This window comes from Terrapene carolina, unplaced genomic scaffold (assembly GCF_002925995.2).
Source record: "Terrapene carolina triunguis isolate 2854851 unplaced genomic scaffold, T_m_triunguis-2.0 Scaffold422, whole genome shotgun sequence".
Taxonomy (NCBI): Eukaryota; Metazoa; Chordata; order Testudines; family Emydidae; genus Terrapene; species Terrapene triunguis.
In genome coordinates, this window is record NW_020664773.1 from 114,869 (window position 1) to 133,294 (window position 18,426).

Sequence of the window (18,426 nt, forward strand, 5' to 3'; positions counted from 1 at the left end):
CCCCCTGCCAGTGTGCGACCCCCATCCCCTCTCCTTCCTCCCCAGCCAGCCTGTGACCCCCATCCCTTCTCTTTCCTCCCCAGCCAGCCTGTGACCCCCATCCCTTCTCCTTCCTCCCCAGCCAGCGTGTGGCTCCCCCTCCCCCTCCCCTGGCCCAGTGCCCCAGACTCACCCTTCTCTCCCGCAGGCTCGTGATGACATCCTGAATGGCTCCCACCCTGTCTCCTTCGACAAGGCCTGCGAGTTTGCTGGGTTCCAGTGTCAGATCCAGTTTGGACCCCACAATGAGCAGAAGCACAAGCCGGGCTTTCTGGAGTGAGTGTCCCAAGGAGCCCCACCGAGGTGCCGCCCCCGTCCCCCAATGCGGCACTCGGCTCAGCACTACTGTGAGGGCGGAGCCCCCGGCCTGCTCCCTGCCACACCCCGTTCCAGGGAGCCCCCTCTCGGGAACTGGGGCTGCAGCCGTTCGGGCTCTGGGTACCTTTGCAGTGTGGAGGGGTCTGCTTCGGGGATGAGGGTCCTGACGGAGCCCTGAGCTGCAGGACCCCGGTTCCTCTCTCCAGCCTCTCCCATGTCCGCCATGCCCCAAGGACTCACTCCCTGCTAATGACCTGCCTGGGGCTCCTGCGGGGGCTGATGCCAGGCCTTGGCACTGGGGCTTGTCCCAGGCCCGTGCTGGGGTCGGCGGGCCTGCGCCAGGCTCTGCCGGTAACAGCTGGTTCTGCTCTCCCTGCAGCCTGAAGGACTTCCTGCCCAAGGAGTACATCAAGCAGAAAGGCGAGCGCAAAATCTTCATGGTGAGTGTGCAGGGCTGGGGTAGAGCTGGGCCTGGGCCTGGCCTGGGATCTGTTCACCTGGCCAGTGCACAGCCAGGACCTCGCCTCTCCCAAGGCTGCAGGGCCCAGGCCCAGGAGAGGAGCCAGCAGCCTGGGGCGGCCACTCAGATGGGGCATGTGGAGCTTCGGTCATGTGATGTGCGGCTGTGGCTGGGATGAAGGCCTGGTAGTTCCTGGGAGAGCCCGTAACGGGGGACGGGGCGGGGGTACGCCCGCCGGGAGGGGCCCGTAACGGAGGGCGGGGCAGGGGTACGCCCGCTGGGAGGGGCCCATAATGGGGGGAGGGGCAGGGGTACGCCCGCTGGGAGGGGCCCATAACGGGGGGAGGGGCGGGGGTACGCCTGCCGGGAGGGGCCCATAACGGGGGGAGGGGCGGGGGTACGCCCGCCAGGAGGGGCGGGGGATACACCGCAGGAGAGGCTGGCTAGTGGTTCAGGCTGGCGAGCACAGCTGCTGTCAGGAGGTTCATGGAGGGCTGGCGGAAGGCAGGGTTGGAGAGAGCAGGACGAGGGTGGTGTTTGGCAGGGCCGGATGGGGCCCCGGTTGCTGGGAGGGCCGTGAGGGGGTGGCCCGGAGCGGGGGGAGGAGAGGGGACGACAGGCAGGGGGGCACCCTGGAGGGAGCCATGGCGTTGGGGTGATGGGCTCTGCTCTCTCAGGCTCACAAGAACTGCGGCAACATGAGCGAGATTGAGGCCAAAGTTCGCTACGTGAAACTCGCCCGCTCCCTGAAAACCTACGGAGTCTCCTTCTTCCTGGTCAAGGTGAGCCAGCGGCTCCCCACGCGCCCCGGCCTCCTGTCCCTGCCACCCCTCCAGCTATCGGTGTCCGGGCGACCCCCCATCACCCCTCCCCTCCCCTCTGCTCACGTGTTCTCTTCTTTCCTTCATCACTGGGGCATCATCCAGCGGGGTGGGGCCCATGGGGCTATCCCCTCGCTGATGGGACATTGCCCTGCTGGTGGAGCTGGGCCCTGGAGGTGGCTTGGCTTTGGGGCAGCTGTAACCCTTCCCTGTCCTGGTGCTAGGAGAAGATGAAGGGAAAGAACAAGCTGGTGCCGCGGCTGCTGGGGATCACCAAAGAGTGTGTGATGCGTGTGGACGAGAAAACCAAGGAGGTGATTCAGGAGTGGAACCTCACCAACATCAAACGCTGGGCTGCCTCGCCCAAGAGCTTCACCCTGGTAAGGGCCTGTCCCCCAGCACCCTCCAGCCTGCCCCCCCCACACACACACACACTGCCTCCAGCCTGCCCCTTCCAGACCACACCAGCCTCTGGGGCTGGGCTGCCTCGCCCAAGAGATTTACCCTGGTAAGGGCCTGCCCCCCAGTACCCTTCCCCACTGACTCTCCTGTTCCACCACTGCCTCCAGCCTGCCCCTCCCTGACCACACCAGCCTCCTGTGCTGGGGAACGTCTGCCAAGAGCTTCCCCTGGGGAAGACCTGGACTCTTGCCCCTCCCCAACACCTCTGGCCAAGCCGTGCCTCCCACACCTCTCCTTGCCTTCTGGGTCCCCTCCCCCCCAGGCACATGCGTTCCCTGGGGGCAGAGCAGTACCTTTGGCATGGAGCTAAGGTGCAAGCTGGGCAGGGCAGCAGGTGCCAGTTCCGGTGCTGCCCAGTGTCCTGTCGCTGTAGGATTTCGGGGATTACCAGGACGGGTACTACTCAGTGCAGACGACGGAGGGGGAGCAGATCGCCCAGCTTATCGCTGGCTACATTGACATCATCCTGAAAAAGGTGAGGCTGTGCGGGAGCGGTCGCAGGGGGTGGGGCTGTGCAGGGGACGGGTCACGTGGGGGGTGAGGCTGTGCGGGAGGGATGCACAGGGCAGAGCGTGGCCAGCAGGGGGCAGTGCTGCCATGGGGGGGCAGCTGGACAGGCTGTGCTGAACGACCAGGGAATGGCTCCCGTTCTGCTGCGCTTCTGCCAATGGGCTGGAAGGAGTCACATTGCTGCAGGGAGCAAAGAGGGTAGGTGGGTGGGGGCTGAGGCCGGCCCAGCCCGGGGGTAGCATGGGGGTGCCCGGTTTAGAGCTCAGGAGTCAGGAATAGCAGAGCTGTGGCTGCCCCCCCCCCGCCCCCCTCGGGCGCCTGCTGCATGGGATCAAGCAGGGAGGGCAGCAGCTTCCCCTGCACCTACCCTCCCCCCTGCAGTCACAGGGGTGATCCCAGTATCTTCCTGGTTCTCCTCAACCAGCCCCCGGCAGGGCTCCGCTCCTGGAGTAGCCCTGGGGGCACAGGAAGCCATGCTGGGCCTGTCCCAAGGCCGTGTCTCCGTACCCTCCTCTGGGGGACTCCCTTGGGGTTGATGCTGGCTAATGGTCTGTCTCTCTCTCTCTCTCTCTCTCGGTGTCCCACAGAAAAAGAGCAAAGACCACTTTGGGATGGAGGGGGATGAAGAGTCCACCATGCTGGAAGACTCTGTGTCCCCAAAGAAGTATGGCTCTGGGCAACCGGCGGGGAGGGTTCCAGGGAAGGAGAACTCAGTCCCTCGGTGGGCTGGGGGTTAGAGCACTAAACCGACAGATGTGTCGGCTGTTCGACAGTGAGTGTGAGCGGGGGACTGCATGTGAGGGCTGCCAGCTTCTTGAGCCGTGGGGAGCGGGACAGGAGAACGCCCCCCCCGCAGAGCTGCGATTACCAGCCCGTGGGCCTGACATCGAACCTGGGCAAGGTAATGGAGTGGCTGGTACAGGACTCGAGTACTAAAGAGTTAAAGGAGGGTCATAGCTCCTGTCTGACTAACTCGATGAGATTACAAGCCTGCGTGGCAAAGGTGACCGTGTCGATGAGATGTCCTTAGACTCCCATAGGGCATTTGTCTTGGTGCTGCAACACATTTTGATTTAAAAAAAACGAGAGCAATACAAAGTTAACACGGCTAACGTTCAATGGACGAAAAACTGGCTGGTAGATCTCAAAATACAGAATCTTCATTGAGCAGGTGTGTTTCTAGTGGGTCTCACAGGGACCAGGGCTTTGCCCTATGCTAGTTCACGTTTTTACCAATGACCTGCAACAAAACATAAAATCATCCCTGATAAAGTTTGCAGATGTCACAAAATGGGAGGAGCAGTAAATAACCTAGAGGAGAGGTCACTCATACGGAGCGATCCAGATCACTTGGTAACTGGGCACAAGCAAACAGCATGGGTTTTAATACAGCTAAATGTACATGTGTACTGTCATGGACCCACAGGGTCGGTGCTACGGCCCCGGCTTCGGAACAGTCTCTAGGAGGAACCCGTCAACGGGCCAGACCCCCGAGGGTCTCACTCTTCCTCCAGGGTCAGCCATGCGGTTTCACCACCTCCTTAGGCTGGATCTTTGGGCCTGCAGCCCCCCGCTCCACCCCGTGAGCTCTGGTTAGCGAGTCCCACTGAGATAAACCCTGATGGAGACTTGTCCACTCCGCAGGGATTAATGCACCTCGCCCAGCATCTGCAGTGACCCTCACCCAGCGCTGCCAGAACAGTTGGGTCTGTCAGTCACCTTCACAGCACAAGGAGCCCTTAGCTTAGCCCAGAGAACTGACGGTTGGAGCATCCTCCAGTCTGGCCAGCCCAGCGCCCAGCCACGCTGTAGGGAACCCATTTCTTTTGATCTCCTTTGTCAGACTCCTGGTGAGAGTCCCGGCTCCTCCCAGCTGCCAGCTCTGATTCCCCACCTCATTCCTCCCCAGTCCCTTGTTCTCCAGCTGGGGAATGGTGCTCAGCCTCCCTGCTGAGAGGTGGGAAATCCTGATCCCCCTGGGGCTTTGGGTGCTCGGTGTCAATGTCCCAGCGATTGGATTTGCCATTGTCTTCTCAGATGCTGCATTGATATGGGGACCGGGCCCAGACAGCTCGGCAACAACCACACGTGTCCTCAGCCTGTTCTGAGAGCAAACAGCCCTTTTCCACCCGCGGGGGAACAATGCAGCACACGGGAAGCTGAGGCACAAACAGGACTCATAAAAATGTTACAGAATATTCCCACTTTGTCATATCTACATCTAGGAACAAAGACTGTAGGTCACACTCCTAAGATAGGGGACTGTGTCCTGGGAAGCAGGGACTCGAGGGTCTTGGTGGATAATTAGGTGAACAGGATCTTCCAGTAAAAAGAACAGGAGTACTTGTGGCACCTTAGAGACTAACAAATTTATTAGAGCATAAGCTTTCGTGGGCTACAGCCCACTTCTTCGGATGCTACTCTGAAAAGGATCTTCCAGTGTGACACTGGGGCCAAAAGAGCTAATGCAACCCTGGGCTGCATAGCCAGGGAAATCTCCCCTAGGAGCAGCGAGGTTATTTTACCTCGGTATTTGGCACGAGCGCGACTGTGCGGGAATGCTGTGTTCAGTGCTGGTGTCCACAATCCAAGGAAGATGTTGATAACCTGGAGAGTGTTTACAGAAGAGCCACAGAAATGATTTAAGGATTAGAAAACCTGCCCTATAGCGATCGACTCAGAGCTCAGTCTGCTTAGCTTAAAGAGAAGGTTAAGGGGTGACTTGATCCCAGGCTGTAAGGACCTGTGTGGGGAACAAACATTCTTTGAGTGCTTGCTCATGTCGATTGCATTCTGGGTGCGCGCCCATGTGCAGCGTTGTCGGAGATTTTTGCCTTAGCGGTATCCGTCGGATCAGCTGTGGCACCCCCTTGAGTGCCGCGCTCATTCGCTGGTATATCAGGCGCTGCAGGCCCTCCGCCCTCTGTTCCTTCTTACCCATGGTTGGTTGTTAACGGCTCTTTACAACCCATTGTCTGTCTTCTTTGTGTATGGTTTGTAGGTATTTAGTTAGCCATTAAGTTAAGTGCTAGGTTAGTTTGGTAGTTAGTCTTGGCTGGAACTTTGCACCGGAGTGGGGCATCTGCCGCCTCTTGTCCCCGCTTCGAAGCATGCTTCTCATGCAGTAGGCCGATGCCGATCAGTGACCCCCACAACAGCTGTTTGGGGGCGTCCCATAGAGAGGACAAGTGCAGGATCTGTAAGAACGTTCATCCTAGAACCCAGAAGGGGCGGGATATCCACTTGAGGGCCCTCTTCGTGGAGGCTGTGCTTCGTCCTGCATCGGAGCCCTCCTGCTCGGACTCCACTCCTACCTTTTGGCATCGGTGTGGAGCGCTCCGCCCGGCACTGTTCCCTCTCGCCCGTGCCTAAGAAGCAGCAAAAGAAGAAGAGCTCCCCAGCACCAGAGGGGAAGGGGGCTTCAGGCAAAGGGCCGATGTCAGGCCACGTGCCCGCCCTTGAGCTTCACGGGGGTACAGCTGCTGTCCAACCCCCCGAGCCCAGCCAGGGATCCGCCTCTGACTCCTGGGAGTGGCAGGGGACCCCGGCGTCTCTTAGGGCCTTCGCTGCCCAAAGTGCCCATGGGCTAAAGAAGAAGCAGACGGGCCGGCACCGCAGATGTCGCACCAGGCGCCGGACTCGGCTAAGACCCCAACATCCAAGGACAAGCCAGTCCTGGGACTACCCTATAGGGCAGTGGAGTATTCTCAGTCCCCGGACTGCAGGTGTAGATCCCCATCGCCCCACCTAGGGCCCCGGCACCGTGACCTCGGTCTCCAGTCATAAGACCCAGGTCCCTGACGCCATACTCTCCCCCTACGAGGCTTGGGACATCGGCGTCGAGGCACTGGTCCCTATACCCTCGGTAACGGCAAGCTTCCTGCCAGAGATCGCCATGGCACAGGTCAACATCACCTAGACGGTCTCCCAGCCGTCGGTCCCCACCGGGGCAGGATCGCTCCAGTTCATGGCACCGGTCTCTGCCTCCCCAGTACCGCTTGTTGAGCAGGCACGGATCCTCGCCCTCTTCTCACCGGTCACCGACGAGGATCAGTCGGCAGACTCAGGCCTCCACGGTTCTGCCCTGGGCACCGGAGGGGCAGTGGTCTGCGTCGGAGCAGGAGTTCAGTCCCTTGCTGAGGAAGGGTGAATCAGCGCCGACCCGCGAGACTGGCACAGCATCCGTGGCGGCGGCGTGGCAGCAGGGGCAGTGGCCCGCTCAGTGGCTGTACTGGAATCTGTGGGGCGTTCTCCCACTATTCCTCCCTGGCCACCTCGGACAAACCACCACAGCCCCAAAGTTGGAGCGTGGTGCCGAATCCGACGCGGGGGCAGCACAGCAGGCTCCAACACCTAAGGAGCCGTCCCCGGAGAGGGAAGGGTAACCCGCCCCTCCCCCTGCGGTGCAGTCGTTGTCGTCGTCTCTGGACAAAGCGGTGACGGGGCCCTCCCAAACGAGCAGCCACCCCGACGAGTTCCAGGAGCACCAAGCCCTCCTTAAAAGGGCGGCTACCAATCTGAACCTGGAAATTGAGGAGCTAGTGGAGGAGTTGGACAACCTCTTTTAATGTTATACCCTCCACCAACCTGGCCTGGGTCATGCTGCCCGTCCACCTGCGGTCCTTAAGATTGCGAAGTCGCTGTGGCTGACCCCCTCTTCCATTCTACGTACTACGCCCCTGCAAAGGGATTTGAATATCTCTCCACGCCTCCTCCAGCAGGGTCATTGGTTGTGTCCGCTGTCAATGAGAGGGACAGGCAGGGCCAGGTGAGTGGCACACCGAAAAACAAAGACTCCAAGAGACTGGACTTGTTTGGCAGGAAAATTTATTCAATGGCCAGCCTCCAATTTTGGGTGTCTAACTCCCGGCCCTGTCAGGCAGGTACAATTTTAATCTGTGGGACTCCATCAGCAAGTTCAAGGAGGCCTCCCACAGGACCGAGCCCAGGAGTTTGCCGCCTTGGTGGACGAGGGCAAAACAGTAGCGAGAGGTGCCCTCCTGATGGCCTGGGACACGACAGACTCGGTGGCCAGGGTTGGCACTTCTGCGGTGGTGATGAGGCGCGGCTCCAGGTTACAGTCCTCCGGGTTATCCCGGGAGATGCAGGTCACCATTCAGGACCTCCCATTTGAGGGGGCTGGGCTCTTCTTCGAGCTCATGGACACACGGCTCCATGGCCTTAAAGACTCCTGGGCCACCCTCCGCTCCTTGGGCCTGCACACTCCTCCCCAGGCCAGGAAGCCGTTCTGTCCTCCGCCTCCTCCACTCCTGCAGTCTAGGTCCTGGGGGACTCCGCGGCTGAGCACCTACAGGAGAAAGGCCAGAAACAAGGGGTCTAAGCGGCGACACCGGTCATCTTCCCGTTCATCTGCCCAGCCTGGCCCTTCCAGAGGCCTAGGGAGCCAGGAACAGGCATTTTGAGGGTGCGCTCGAGGACAGTGCCCCAGTCACATCCCAGGAGCCACCCTCCCACTCTTTCCTCAACTGTCTGCGCCCCTTCTGGGCAGCCTGGTTGCGACTGTTGGGTATTCGACATAATATCGTCAGGTTACACCCTGCAGTGCATTGATGAAAGGTCGTCCAGTGTCTGCTCAAAGAATTTTTTCTTGGATTACTGCTTGAATTTGCTGCTGCTACGATCAGGCGAAGGTACCCCGTCTAGCGATTGTAACCACCCATTTAACCAGGGCACAGGCCTCGTGGGCAGCTTTCCTAGCCCAAGTGCCGATCCAGGACATCTGTAGGGTGGCCACCTGGTCGTCCATCCACACGTTCACGTCCCATTGCGCACTTACCCAGCAGGCCCGGGATGATGCTGGCTTCGGTAGAGCAGTGTGGCAAGCCGCTAGCTGTGAGCTCCAAGCCCACCTCCGAGGATACTTCTTGAGAGTCACCTAGAATGGAATCGACATGAGCACGCACTCGAAGAAGGAAAAATGGTTACCGACCTTTTGTAACTGTTGTTCTCCGAGATGTGTTGCTCACGTCCATTCCATGACCCGCCCTCCTGCCCCTCTGTCGGAGTCGCCGGTAAGAAGGAACTGAGAGGGCACAGAGCCGGCGGCGCCCGATATACCAACGCATGAGCACAGCACTCCGGTGGGCACCTCAGCCTGCCCTGCAGATACCGCTAAGGTAGAAATCTCCGACGGCCGCGCACACCTAGAATGCAATGGGCATGAGCAACACATCTCAAAGAACACCAGTTACGGAAAGGTAGGTAACCGCTTTTGTAATAGTGGCTCTTCGGTCTAGCAGAGGAAGGTGTAACTCAATCCAGTGGCTGGGAGTTGAAGCCAGACGCATTCAGAGTAAAACGAAGGTGTAAAGTTTGATGGAAGGTCATTAGCTATTGGAGCCATCTACAAAGGGTCACGCTGGGCTCTCCATCCCTGACCATACTGAAAGCGATCGGATGTTTTTCTGAAAGACCTGCTCTAGCTCAGGCTTGGTCTCTGGCCTGTGCTGTGCCGAGGGTGAGACCTGCTGAGTGCCGTGGTCCTTTTGGGCCTTGGAATCCTTGAACCCCTGAGAGCTGAGCTGTAGCTGGTGGTGCTGATTCTCTTGCAGGTCGACTGTTCTGCAGCAGCAGTTTAACCGCGTGGGCAAGGTGGAGCACGGCTCAGTAGCCCTGCCAGCCATCATGCGCTCAGGGGCCGGCGGGCCAGAGAACTTCCAGGTTGGCACAATGCCACAGGCGCAGCAGCAGATCACCAGTGGCCAGATGCACCGAGGGCACATGCCCCCCCTGGTAAGAGCTGCTTCTGCCGCAGACAGCTGGCTCTGCCCGCCTTTGGCTGAGTCGAGGGGAACGTGTGGGGATGGGCCATTCTCCCCTGGGCTGGGTGTCCGTCACATCGAGTTAATTGGCACGCTGCCCTTGTGCGTTCTCACAGACCTCCCCAGTGCAGACCCCTTTCCCATCTCTCTCTGCCCTGCCCCATTCCCTCCGAGCCACTCTTGGATCCCCCTGTCCATGGTGACTTGGGTCCTCCTTTCAGCCTGAGCTCCCGGCAGCTGTGCACCACTTCCAGCTCAGCGTTGCTAGTCGCTTGTCGGCACCTGTGGCGTCTCGCCCTGCCCAGGCTGGCGGCCCCTGCAGCGGTATGTGCGGCAAGGGGCTTTTCCAGCCTCACCCCACTTTGGCCCCGGGGGGGGGCGCCTCCCCCCCCCCCCCCCCCCCCCCAACCCCAGCCGGGGCCTTGCTCAGCTGGTGCTGTGTTCATGGAGGGCGGGGTGGGCGAGGCAGGACACAGACTTGCCAACACCAGCCTCGTGCATCTCCTTTGGCCCAAGATGTGGCTTGCCCTGAACTGCCTGTGGTCCCATACGTCGCCCTCCGGGCAGGTGTCAAACACAGCTCCAGATCTTTCCTTGTTAGATCTGTCCAGTTAGGGGCCCTGGCTCTGGGCTTTGCCCAGGGCTTGGCGAGAGGTGCTGGCCTTGTCTGGGAAGGCCTCATTGGGCTCCCAGCTGGACCCCAGGGCCACCTGTAGGCACCTTGCACTGGTCAGCTCAGCTGGGGAGCTCTGGGCAGGCCGTGTTCCCTCCCCATCGCTGTGGAGTGGCTGTCATGCCGTGCATTGGATGCAGTTCTGGCTGTGTCCTCTTGGCAGAAACACCTGCCCAAAGCCTCGGCAACCGCTTTCCTGCCCCTCTGCATGGGTCAGCATAGCCCCCACCTAGTGCTGGGTGGGGCAGGGACCAGACTGGGCGCTCAGCCCCTGCAGGGCCCTTAGCCCAGTTCCCCCTCGTGTGTTGCAGACCTCGGCCCAGCAGGCCCTGACTGGCACCATCAACTCCAGCATGCAGGCCGTGCACGCGGCGCAGGCCACCCTGGACGACTTTGAGACGCTGCCGCCCCTTGGGCAGGACGCCGTGAGTGTTCGAATGCCCCCTCCCTTCCCCAGCCTGGGGGAAGGGTATGGAGTTGTTGGGGAGGACCTTGTTCTGGGAGGTTGTCTGTCCCCAGGGATGAGGGGGCCAGGTCGCTGGGAGTGACTCCCGCCCTGAGGAGTTCTGTCCCATGAGGAGCAGGTCTAGGGGCCCCAGCCCCCAAACATCAGAACGGCCAGACTGGGTCAGACCAATGGTCCATCCAGCCCAGGATCCTGTCTGCCGACAGTGGCCAGTGCCAGGTGCCCCAAAGGGAATGAACAGAACAGGTAATCATCCAGTGATCCATCCCCTGTCGCCCATTCCCAGCTTCTGGAAACAGGCTAGGGACACCCTCCCTGCCCATCCTGGCTAATAGCCATTGATGGACCTATCCTGCATGAACTGGGCTGGTTCTCTTTTGAGCTCAGGGAGGGGCTGAGGAGGCACCAGCTGTCCTGGGGGTGGAGGCACCAGCTGTCCTGGGGGTGGGGGTGGGTCCCACCCCCACCCCCACCCCCCCCTGCTCACAGCTGCCCCCCCCGCTCACAGATGGGGCTGAGGGGTCCTTGGGCTGACTCTGCTCTCGCTCTTTCAGGCTTCCAAAGCCTGGCGCAAGAACAAGATGGACGAGTCGAAGCACGAGATCCATTCACAGGTGGACGCCATCACTGCCGGCACTGCCTCCGTGGTGAACCTGACTGCAGGTGTGTCCTGGGGCTGGGCTGCAGGGGCACCCTGCCCCGCCTAGTGCTGGGACCTCTGCGACTGGTGTGACCCAAGATTGGACCCTGGGGTAGAGACTGTTGCCCCTTTCCCCCAGCAAGGCCCAGTGCTGGCTGGACCCCGGACACTGCCCCCACGCAGCAGAAATCCTAGCCCCCTGCCCTGCCGCCAGTGCTCTCTGCCCTGTGCCCCTCTTGGGTCCCGAAGAGCTGGGCTCCCCCTGCCTCGCCCCCACTCTGCATTGCTGCTCTCCCTCTGAATGTGAGTGTATCACACAGTTCCCACCGTGGCACCGGCCTCCCAGTCCAGCGCACCCCCGGGCCTGGGCTGTGCCCCCTGGGCTCCAGGACGGGCAGGGGAGTCGGGCCAGGCAGTCACTGAGCTGGGGCAGGCTTGGTGCTTCCGTCTCCTTGGGCTGTGGGGGCTCCTTGCTGCTCCCACTACTCCTGCCTCCTCCCTGCGCAGGGGACCCGGCCGACACGGATTACACGGCCGTGGGCTGCGCCGTCACCACCATCTCCTCCAACCTGACCGAGATGTCCAAGGGTGTGAAGCTGCTGGCCGCGCTCATGGAGGACGAAGGGGGGAATGGGCGACAGCTCCTGCAGGCTGCCAAGAACCTGGCGAGCGCTGTCTCAGACCTGCTGAAAACGGCACAGCCAGCCAGTGCCGAGGTGAGTGTGGGGCAGGGGAGGAGAGAGGGACAGAGGGGGTGACGGGCCAGGGGAGCAGCGGGGTGGGGCTCCGAGGCCTGATCATGTGTTTGCCCTGGTTCCCTGCAGCCGCGACAGAACCTGCTGCAGGCGGCCGGCTCCGTGGGCCAGACAAGCGGGGAGCTGCTGCAGCAGATTGGAGAGAGCGACACGGATCCTCGGTTCCAGGTGAGCGCAGCCCTGGCCAGGGGAGGGACGGGGTGGATGAACGCTAATGGGAGCAGGTCCTTTTCCCAGGATTGTCCTGCGGGTCCCTTCTCCCAGCATGGAGGCTGGGGCAGGCGGTGTGGGCTGCCCCAGCCCGGGCCCCGTGGACGACTGCTGTGCCAGACACGGGGGGCAGGGCCGCTCCTGCCCCCAGCCAGAGCCTCCACGGAGTAACGCTTCTTCTCTTGTGGATTCCCGTGCAGATCCCAGAGAGCCGCCGCGCTCGGACCCTGCCCACCTCAGAGCCAAAGACGGTAAAGAGGGGGGAGTCCAGGGGCTCCCAGCCCTCCTCTCGGGAACACAATCAGCTGGGTTCTTTGGGAAGGGAACTTGTCAAAATCTGCTTCTCCTGTCCCTGAATCTCGGAAGTTCATGCACTCAGGTCACTCTGCTCCAGTGACCACTCACAGCTCTGCCCTGCGCCCCCAAATCCCTATCACTGTTCCCCCACAGTCCCCTCTGCTCCAGTGGACCCACCTCTTCCCCCAGGACTGGCTGTTCCTGAGCCAGCAGAGCCCTCCTGCCTGGGCTCAAGCTGGCATGGGGGCCGCACGGATGTCGTGCTCTTGGGGGCACCCGGCAGTGGGACTGGCGCAGAGCAGAGGGGAGATGGAGCTGAGGCAAGGGGAGGCTGCAGGAGTCCATGAAGGGAAGCGCTAGAGACAGGCAGGGAGTAAGGGGCTGAGAGTGATAGGACCGGCCTGTCTGAGCCGCTCTCAGGACTTCCCGTTCTAGGCCCTGAGGCTCTCGTCTGTGCTGCAGGCCGAGGGGTTGGGTCAGGCGCAGTGACTGGCATGTAGCTGTTCAGACAGACACCAAGGGGAGCAGAGTCCGAGCCCCAGCCTGACCTCCATCTGCCAGGCTCTGCCTCTCAGCAGCTAGACCCGAGTGTATCCACTTCCTGCCTCCCGCACTCTTCTGTCGGGGTCGCTGCTGCTGCAGACCGTTAATCCGGGTGTGATTGGGACTGGGAACTAATGAGCTTGGTGCATGTCTTCTCCTGGCTTGTGATTGTGGCTGGAACTGGTGATGGGTCGGGGGAAAGCGGCCTCTGATTGCAGCAGATTGAGGAGCAAGGGAGGTAAGGCCTGCCGGGGCCGGAGCATCTGTAGCAGGGGCTCTGGGTGAGGGAGCTGGACTGCCAGGGCAGTGTGCGGTGTGGTAGGGCTGGCCATGTGTGCAAGGACAGGGCCTCGTGGCCCGTGCCTGCCGGCTGCCATGTGCCACATGCGGAGCGCTCTGGGGGGATGTGGATTGTCGATTGCAGCGTGTTGTGTCGGTGGTTGTCTGTTGTGTGCTGTCAGAGCCGTGGTTCTGCTGAGGGGCAGGCGGCTGCCTGCAGTGTGGCTGGTGGTGCCCGTCATGTGGCGACACTTGCTCGGAGCCTGCGGCGTGTGCGGTCTCAGTACTGGCTGTGGCCCGCAGCGGGCAGTGCCCGTTGTTGCCTGCAGGCGTTGCTGGCTCTGAGCCCTCCCCGGGGCTGGTTACATGAGACGGTCCTACAAGCTCCTGTTTCCCTGTTGAATATTTCACGAGGTTCTGGGTGGGCCTGCCAGCTGGCCTGCAGCTCCGTGCGCCGGGGCCTGCACTGACCCTCTGCCTCCCCCCAGGACATGCTCATGCAGCTGGCTAAGGCCGTGGCCAGCGCAGCCGCTGCGCTGGTCCTGAAAGCCAAGAATGTGGCCCAGAAGACAGAGGACTCGGCGCTGCAAACCCAGGTGATCGCGGCTGCCACGCAGTGCGCCCTCTCCACCTCCCAGCTGGTGGCCTGCACCAAGGTAAGAGCCGGCTCAGGAGCCAGGTGGCTTAACCCTCCCCTGCCCGCACACCTGCCCTGCTCTGTGCCCAGCACCCTCCGTTCAGCGCTGCAGAGCCGGCACAGGGCGAAAGGCGACAGCTCCATGCTCTGCAGGGCTGCTCAGAAAGCCCAGCTGGGGCAGCCCAGGGGAGCTGCTCCCAGGGCCAGTTCCCGGTGTCTGCCAGCTGCTCGCTCGAACTGGGCTGGGCCCGGGGTACCTCCAGCCCCTCCTGCTGCCCCGCTTTCATGGGAGGGAGGGGGACCTGGGGCTGATGCACTGAGCTCCTGCTCTGTCCGCTGGCCCTGGGTTTGCAGGGCTGGCAGAGCTCCCTGCCCCGTGGCCCCAAGCCCTTACTGAATGAACCCCCTTGGGGCCGGGGGCATTAACCCTCTCTGCGCTGCAGTGCTGGACCCAGGGGGGCAGTTTAACCCTGTGTGTGCTGCAGTGCTGGCGGACGTGGGGCCGGGGTCAGTAACGGCGCTGGTGGTCTCCCCCTTCTCCTGCAGGTGGTGGCTCCCACGATCAGCTCCCCTGTGTGCCAGGAGCAGCTGATTGAGGCTGGCAAGCTGGTGGCGAAGTCAGCGGAAGGCTGCGTGGAGGCCTCCCAGGCAGCCACCAACGATGACCAGCTGCTGAAGCAGGTGGGGGTGGCAGCCACCGCAGTGACGCAGGCCCTGAACGACCTGCTGCAGCACATCAAGCAGCACGCCACCGGCGGGCAGCCCATCGGGCGCTACGACCAGGCCACTGACACCATCCTCAACGTCACCGAGAATATCTTCAGCTCCATGGGCGACGCGGGTGAGGGGCGGGGGCCTGGAGAACCACAGGGCAGGGGGGTGTGGGGCTGGGGAGGGGCCGGAGAGGCCATCACAGGGTAACAGCATCTTCTAGGGTGGTGGCCCGCTGTTGCTGTGCCTGCTCCATGCTGTGATCTCACAAGGGGAAGGGTCCGTCTCTGCCAGGCCTGCACTGACCTTGCCATGGCCTAGGAGTGGGGTGCAGGCCGGCGCCAGCAGGGACATGAAGAGCTCCCAGTGAGGGTGCAGGTGGGGGGTGCCAGCTGGCCCTGCTGCGAGGGGTGCAGGGGGCGGCGCCGACTGATCCTGCCACGGTCCCAGGGGGTGCGGGTGGGCGGTGCCAGTTGGCCCTGCTGCGAGGGGTGCAGGGGGCGGCGCCGACTGACCCTGCCACGGTCCCAGGGGATGCGGGTGGGGGGTGCCAGCTGGCCCTGCTACGAGGGGTGCAGGGGGCAGCACCGACTGACCCTGCCACGGTCCCAGGGGGTGCGGGTGGGGGGTGCCAGCTGGCCCTGCTGCGAGGGGTGCAGGGGGCGGCGCCGACTGACCCTGCCACGGTCCCAGGGGATGCGGGTGGGGGGTACCAGCTGGCCCTGCTACGAGGGGTGCAGGGGGCAGCACCGACTGATCCTGCCACAGTCCCAGGGGGTGCGGGTGGGGGGTGCCAGCTGGCCCTGCTACGAGGGGTGCAGGGGGCAGCACCGACTGACCCTGCCACGGTCCCAGGGGGTGCGAGTGGGGGGTGCCAGCTGGCCCTGCTGCGAGGGGTGCAGGGGGCAGCACCGACTGATCCTGCCACGGTCCCAGGACGGGGTGGAGGGCGCTGGCTGACCCCTCTGCAGTCCCATGTGGTGTGCAGGTGGGCGATGTCCAGGGCTTGCTGACAGGCAGCTCTTCCTTTGGTCCCCAGGGGAAATGGTGCGCCAGGCTCGTATTCTGGCTCAGGCCACCTCTGACCTCGTAAATGCCATCAAAGCTGACGCCGAGGGGGAGACGGACCTGGAGAACTCGCGCAAGCTGCTAAGTGCCGCCAAGATGCTGGCCGACGCCACGGCCAAGATGGTGGAGGCAGCGAAGGTCTGCAGCACTCCGGGCGAGGGGTGGGGGGGCAGGATTCGAGCTTCCTTTGGAAATCCAGTGTGGCTCCTGGTCTGTGCAGGGCAGGCAGCCCCGACCCGGTGCCAGGAGGAGCAGAGAGCAGAGCTGCGGCTCTCGGGCTGAGGGCAGGCACGGCGTGGCCTGGGGAGGGCAGGGCAGGCATGGCGTGGCCTGGGGAGGGCAGGGCAGGCATGGCGTGGCCTGGGGAGGGCAGGGCAGGCCCTGTCAGGCATTCAGCATATAGGGCAGAGGGGCGAGTACACCAGGACCTGTTCTGGGCAGGCCTGAGCGCCCCCTGTAATGTCTGTAATTAGTCATTTAAAATTAAACTAAACTGAATGTTTCAAGGTTTGAGCTACAGACATTTGGGGGGCGGCTGTGAGAGACAGCGAGTGATGAAGTTAAAAGCTGTTTTCTGTTAAGTAGGTAGGTAAGCAGGCAGGCCTCACGGTATAACCTTGTACTCACATTTTAGCCCCTAAATGAGGAGAATGGGTAGAATTTTTTTAACATTGCTTTGATGGCAGATGGATGTGCCTAATCTAAAATTAGCATATAATTAATTATAACTTCTTAATTACCATTAAATTTACTTTTTACTATATTTGTTTTTGCTAATATAATTACATTTTTTACCCTTTATTGCCTATTTAACGTTAAGCATTATTTTAATTAATATTTGCATAAATACCATATTAAGAACTATTAATATACAGAGCATTTTTTTAAACTTTAAAACACTTGTAAAGACCAGTTCGAACCGAAACATGTTTGAACTTATTCTTAACTTGCCTTTACATTGTCGCACTTCACTTTACTTCTGTTGTGTTAGACCTCACTTGACCAGGGTATTTTTAAGAAATAGATTTGTGGGCGTACTCACATGTCAGTATTTCTATGAACACCTACAGGTGTATTCCCTTTGTAGGCTGTACCATGGCGGGATCCCAAGGCTGTAAACCTGCAGCCCCCCGTTACCCTTAGGCAGGAGCTCATTCCTGTTTCTCAGTGCATGAGGTTCTCTGTGCCGGGCTCGGAGCACTGGTTCCATGCATCTTAATAGGCCTGTTGACTCTGAAACCTAATAATGGCATTTGAACACTACTGACCTCTTTAGGAGAAGCATCGTGCTCCTCTGGGGCTCGGATTGCAGACCCCTGCTCTTGTGCTGTAGTGAACTGAGCGGGGGGACTCTGGTGCTAAGGGTGACATACAGCAGCTGCTGTCAGTGTGGGGGAGATTGCTGGGTGCAGTCTGGGAGGCATCTGACTTGAAAGGTTTTCCTGCTCTTCCCAGGGAGCAGCAGCCCACCCAGACAGCGAGGAGCAGCAGCAGCGGCTCCGGGAAGCGGCTGAGGGGCTCCGCATAGCAACCAATGCCGCAGCTCAGAATGCCATCAAGAAAAAGCTTGTGCACAAGTTGGAGGTGAGCTGCCTGGGGAGGGGAGGGGAGGGGGCTGTGGCAGAAGGGTCAGGTGATGAGCGAGCCTGTGGTGGGGGGTTCTGTGTGGAGGGATCAGGAGGTCGAGGGGCTGCCAAAGGAGCAGGGGCAGGGACTTTGGCGTCCGGGAGCCCCCAGCTTTCTGGAGCACAGAGTCACCTTCTCTCGGCACACCCCACAGAGAAACCCCTCCTGCCCCACCCCACACTGGGATGGGTTCTCGGCTCCCTGCCCAGAGGGCCTGGGGTGGCTCTGTGAATAGGCTGCTCTGCTGGTGCCTGCGTCTCACCCACAGCTGGCTGGGGTGTGGTGTCCCCAGAGTGCAGGGTCTGTGCTGGCCAGGCCCCCAGAGCGGCACAGTGCGGTTCCTGCTCCCCAGTGTCAGGCGAGAGCCCCGGGGCAGAGGGCCAGCTGCAGGAGGGAGCCCTGGGCTGGGGTTGCTGGGTGGGCTGCCCCCTGCAGCCTGGGCATCAGGCAGCTCTGACGGACCTGCTGCTTCCTCCCTGCCAGCACACAGCCAAGCAGGCTGCAGCCTCTGCCACGCAGACCATCGCCGCCGCGCAGCATGCTGCCGCCTCCAACAAGAACCCAGCTGCGCAGCAGCAGCTGGTGCAGAGCTGCAAGGTAAGGAGCAGGGTGTTCCCGATCCCCCTGGGCCACCCTGTCCCAGCAGTCGCAGTGCAGGGTCGCCCCACCCAGCCCTTCCCCTGCCTGCTGCTCTGCCCCCGCCAGACATTGGCACACACTGAGCCCGTGCTCCACCTGGCGTCAGAGCTGGGCATGGGAGAAGCCCCGGGGGGATGGGGAGCTGCAGTGCCCCATGGAAAGCATTTCACTGCCGACTGTGGGAGGTAGCATGCGGTGCCAGGATCTTAGTCCTGCAGCCCAGGCCTGGGGGCTGCTTAGGGGTCCCAGAGTGGCTTCTCCCACGTGGGGGTGGGTGGGAGTGACCTCTCCCAATGTGGGCAGGGATCCCTACTCTGAGTGACCTTTCCCAGGTTGGCAGGGGGATGGAAGCAGCCTCTCCCAGTTTGGAGGGATTGGGGGGGTACCTGCTCTTGGCATGCCCCCTCTCAGGGTGGGAGGAACTTCTCCAGGGTTGTGGGGGGTATCCCTGCTCTCAGAATGGCTTCTCCCAGGTTGGCAGGGAGGGGGA

At 61.5% G+C, this 18,426-nt stretch overlaps 1 protein-coding gene across 1 annotated transcript in view; it reads left to right on the forward strand.

The window, feature by feature from the left end:
- Positions 1–178: 178 nt before the first annotated feature.
- Positions 179–18,426, forward strand: part of TLN1 (talin 1) — a 63,918-nt gene continuing 45,670 nt past the window's right edge. The window contains exons 1-16 of the mRNA XM_026658261.2: positions 179–315; positions 737–797; positions 1,495–1,599; positions 1,863–2,018; positions 2,474–2,575; positions 3,198–3,274; positions 9,183–9,363; positions 10,377–10,490; positions 11,086–11,194; positions 11,679–11,887; positions 11,996–12,094; positions 13,744–13,911; positions 14,439–14,733; positions 15,643–15,809; positions 17,127–17,255; positions 17,781–17,894. Coding sequence (XP_026514046.1) covers positions 795–797; positions 1,495–1,599; positions 1,863–2,018; positions 2,474–2,575; positions 3,198–3,274; positions 9,183–9,363; positions 10,377–10,490; positions 11,086–11,194; positions 11,679–11,887; positions 11,996–12,094; positions 13,744–13,911; positions 14,439–14,733; positions 15,643–15,809; positions 17,127–17,255; positions 17,781–17,894 — 2,028 coding nt within the window. The 5' untranslated portion in view covers positions 179–315; positions 737–794. The remainder of the gene's footprint in view (positions 316–736; positions 798–1,494; positions 1,600–1,862; positions 2,019–2,473; positions 2,576–3,197; positions 3,275–9,182; positions 9,364–10,376; positions 10,491–11,085; positions 11,195–11,678; positions 11,888–11,995; positions 12,095–13,743; positions 13,912–14,438; positions 14,734–15,642; positions 15,810–17,126; positions 17,256–17,780; positions 17,895–18,426) is intronic.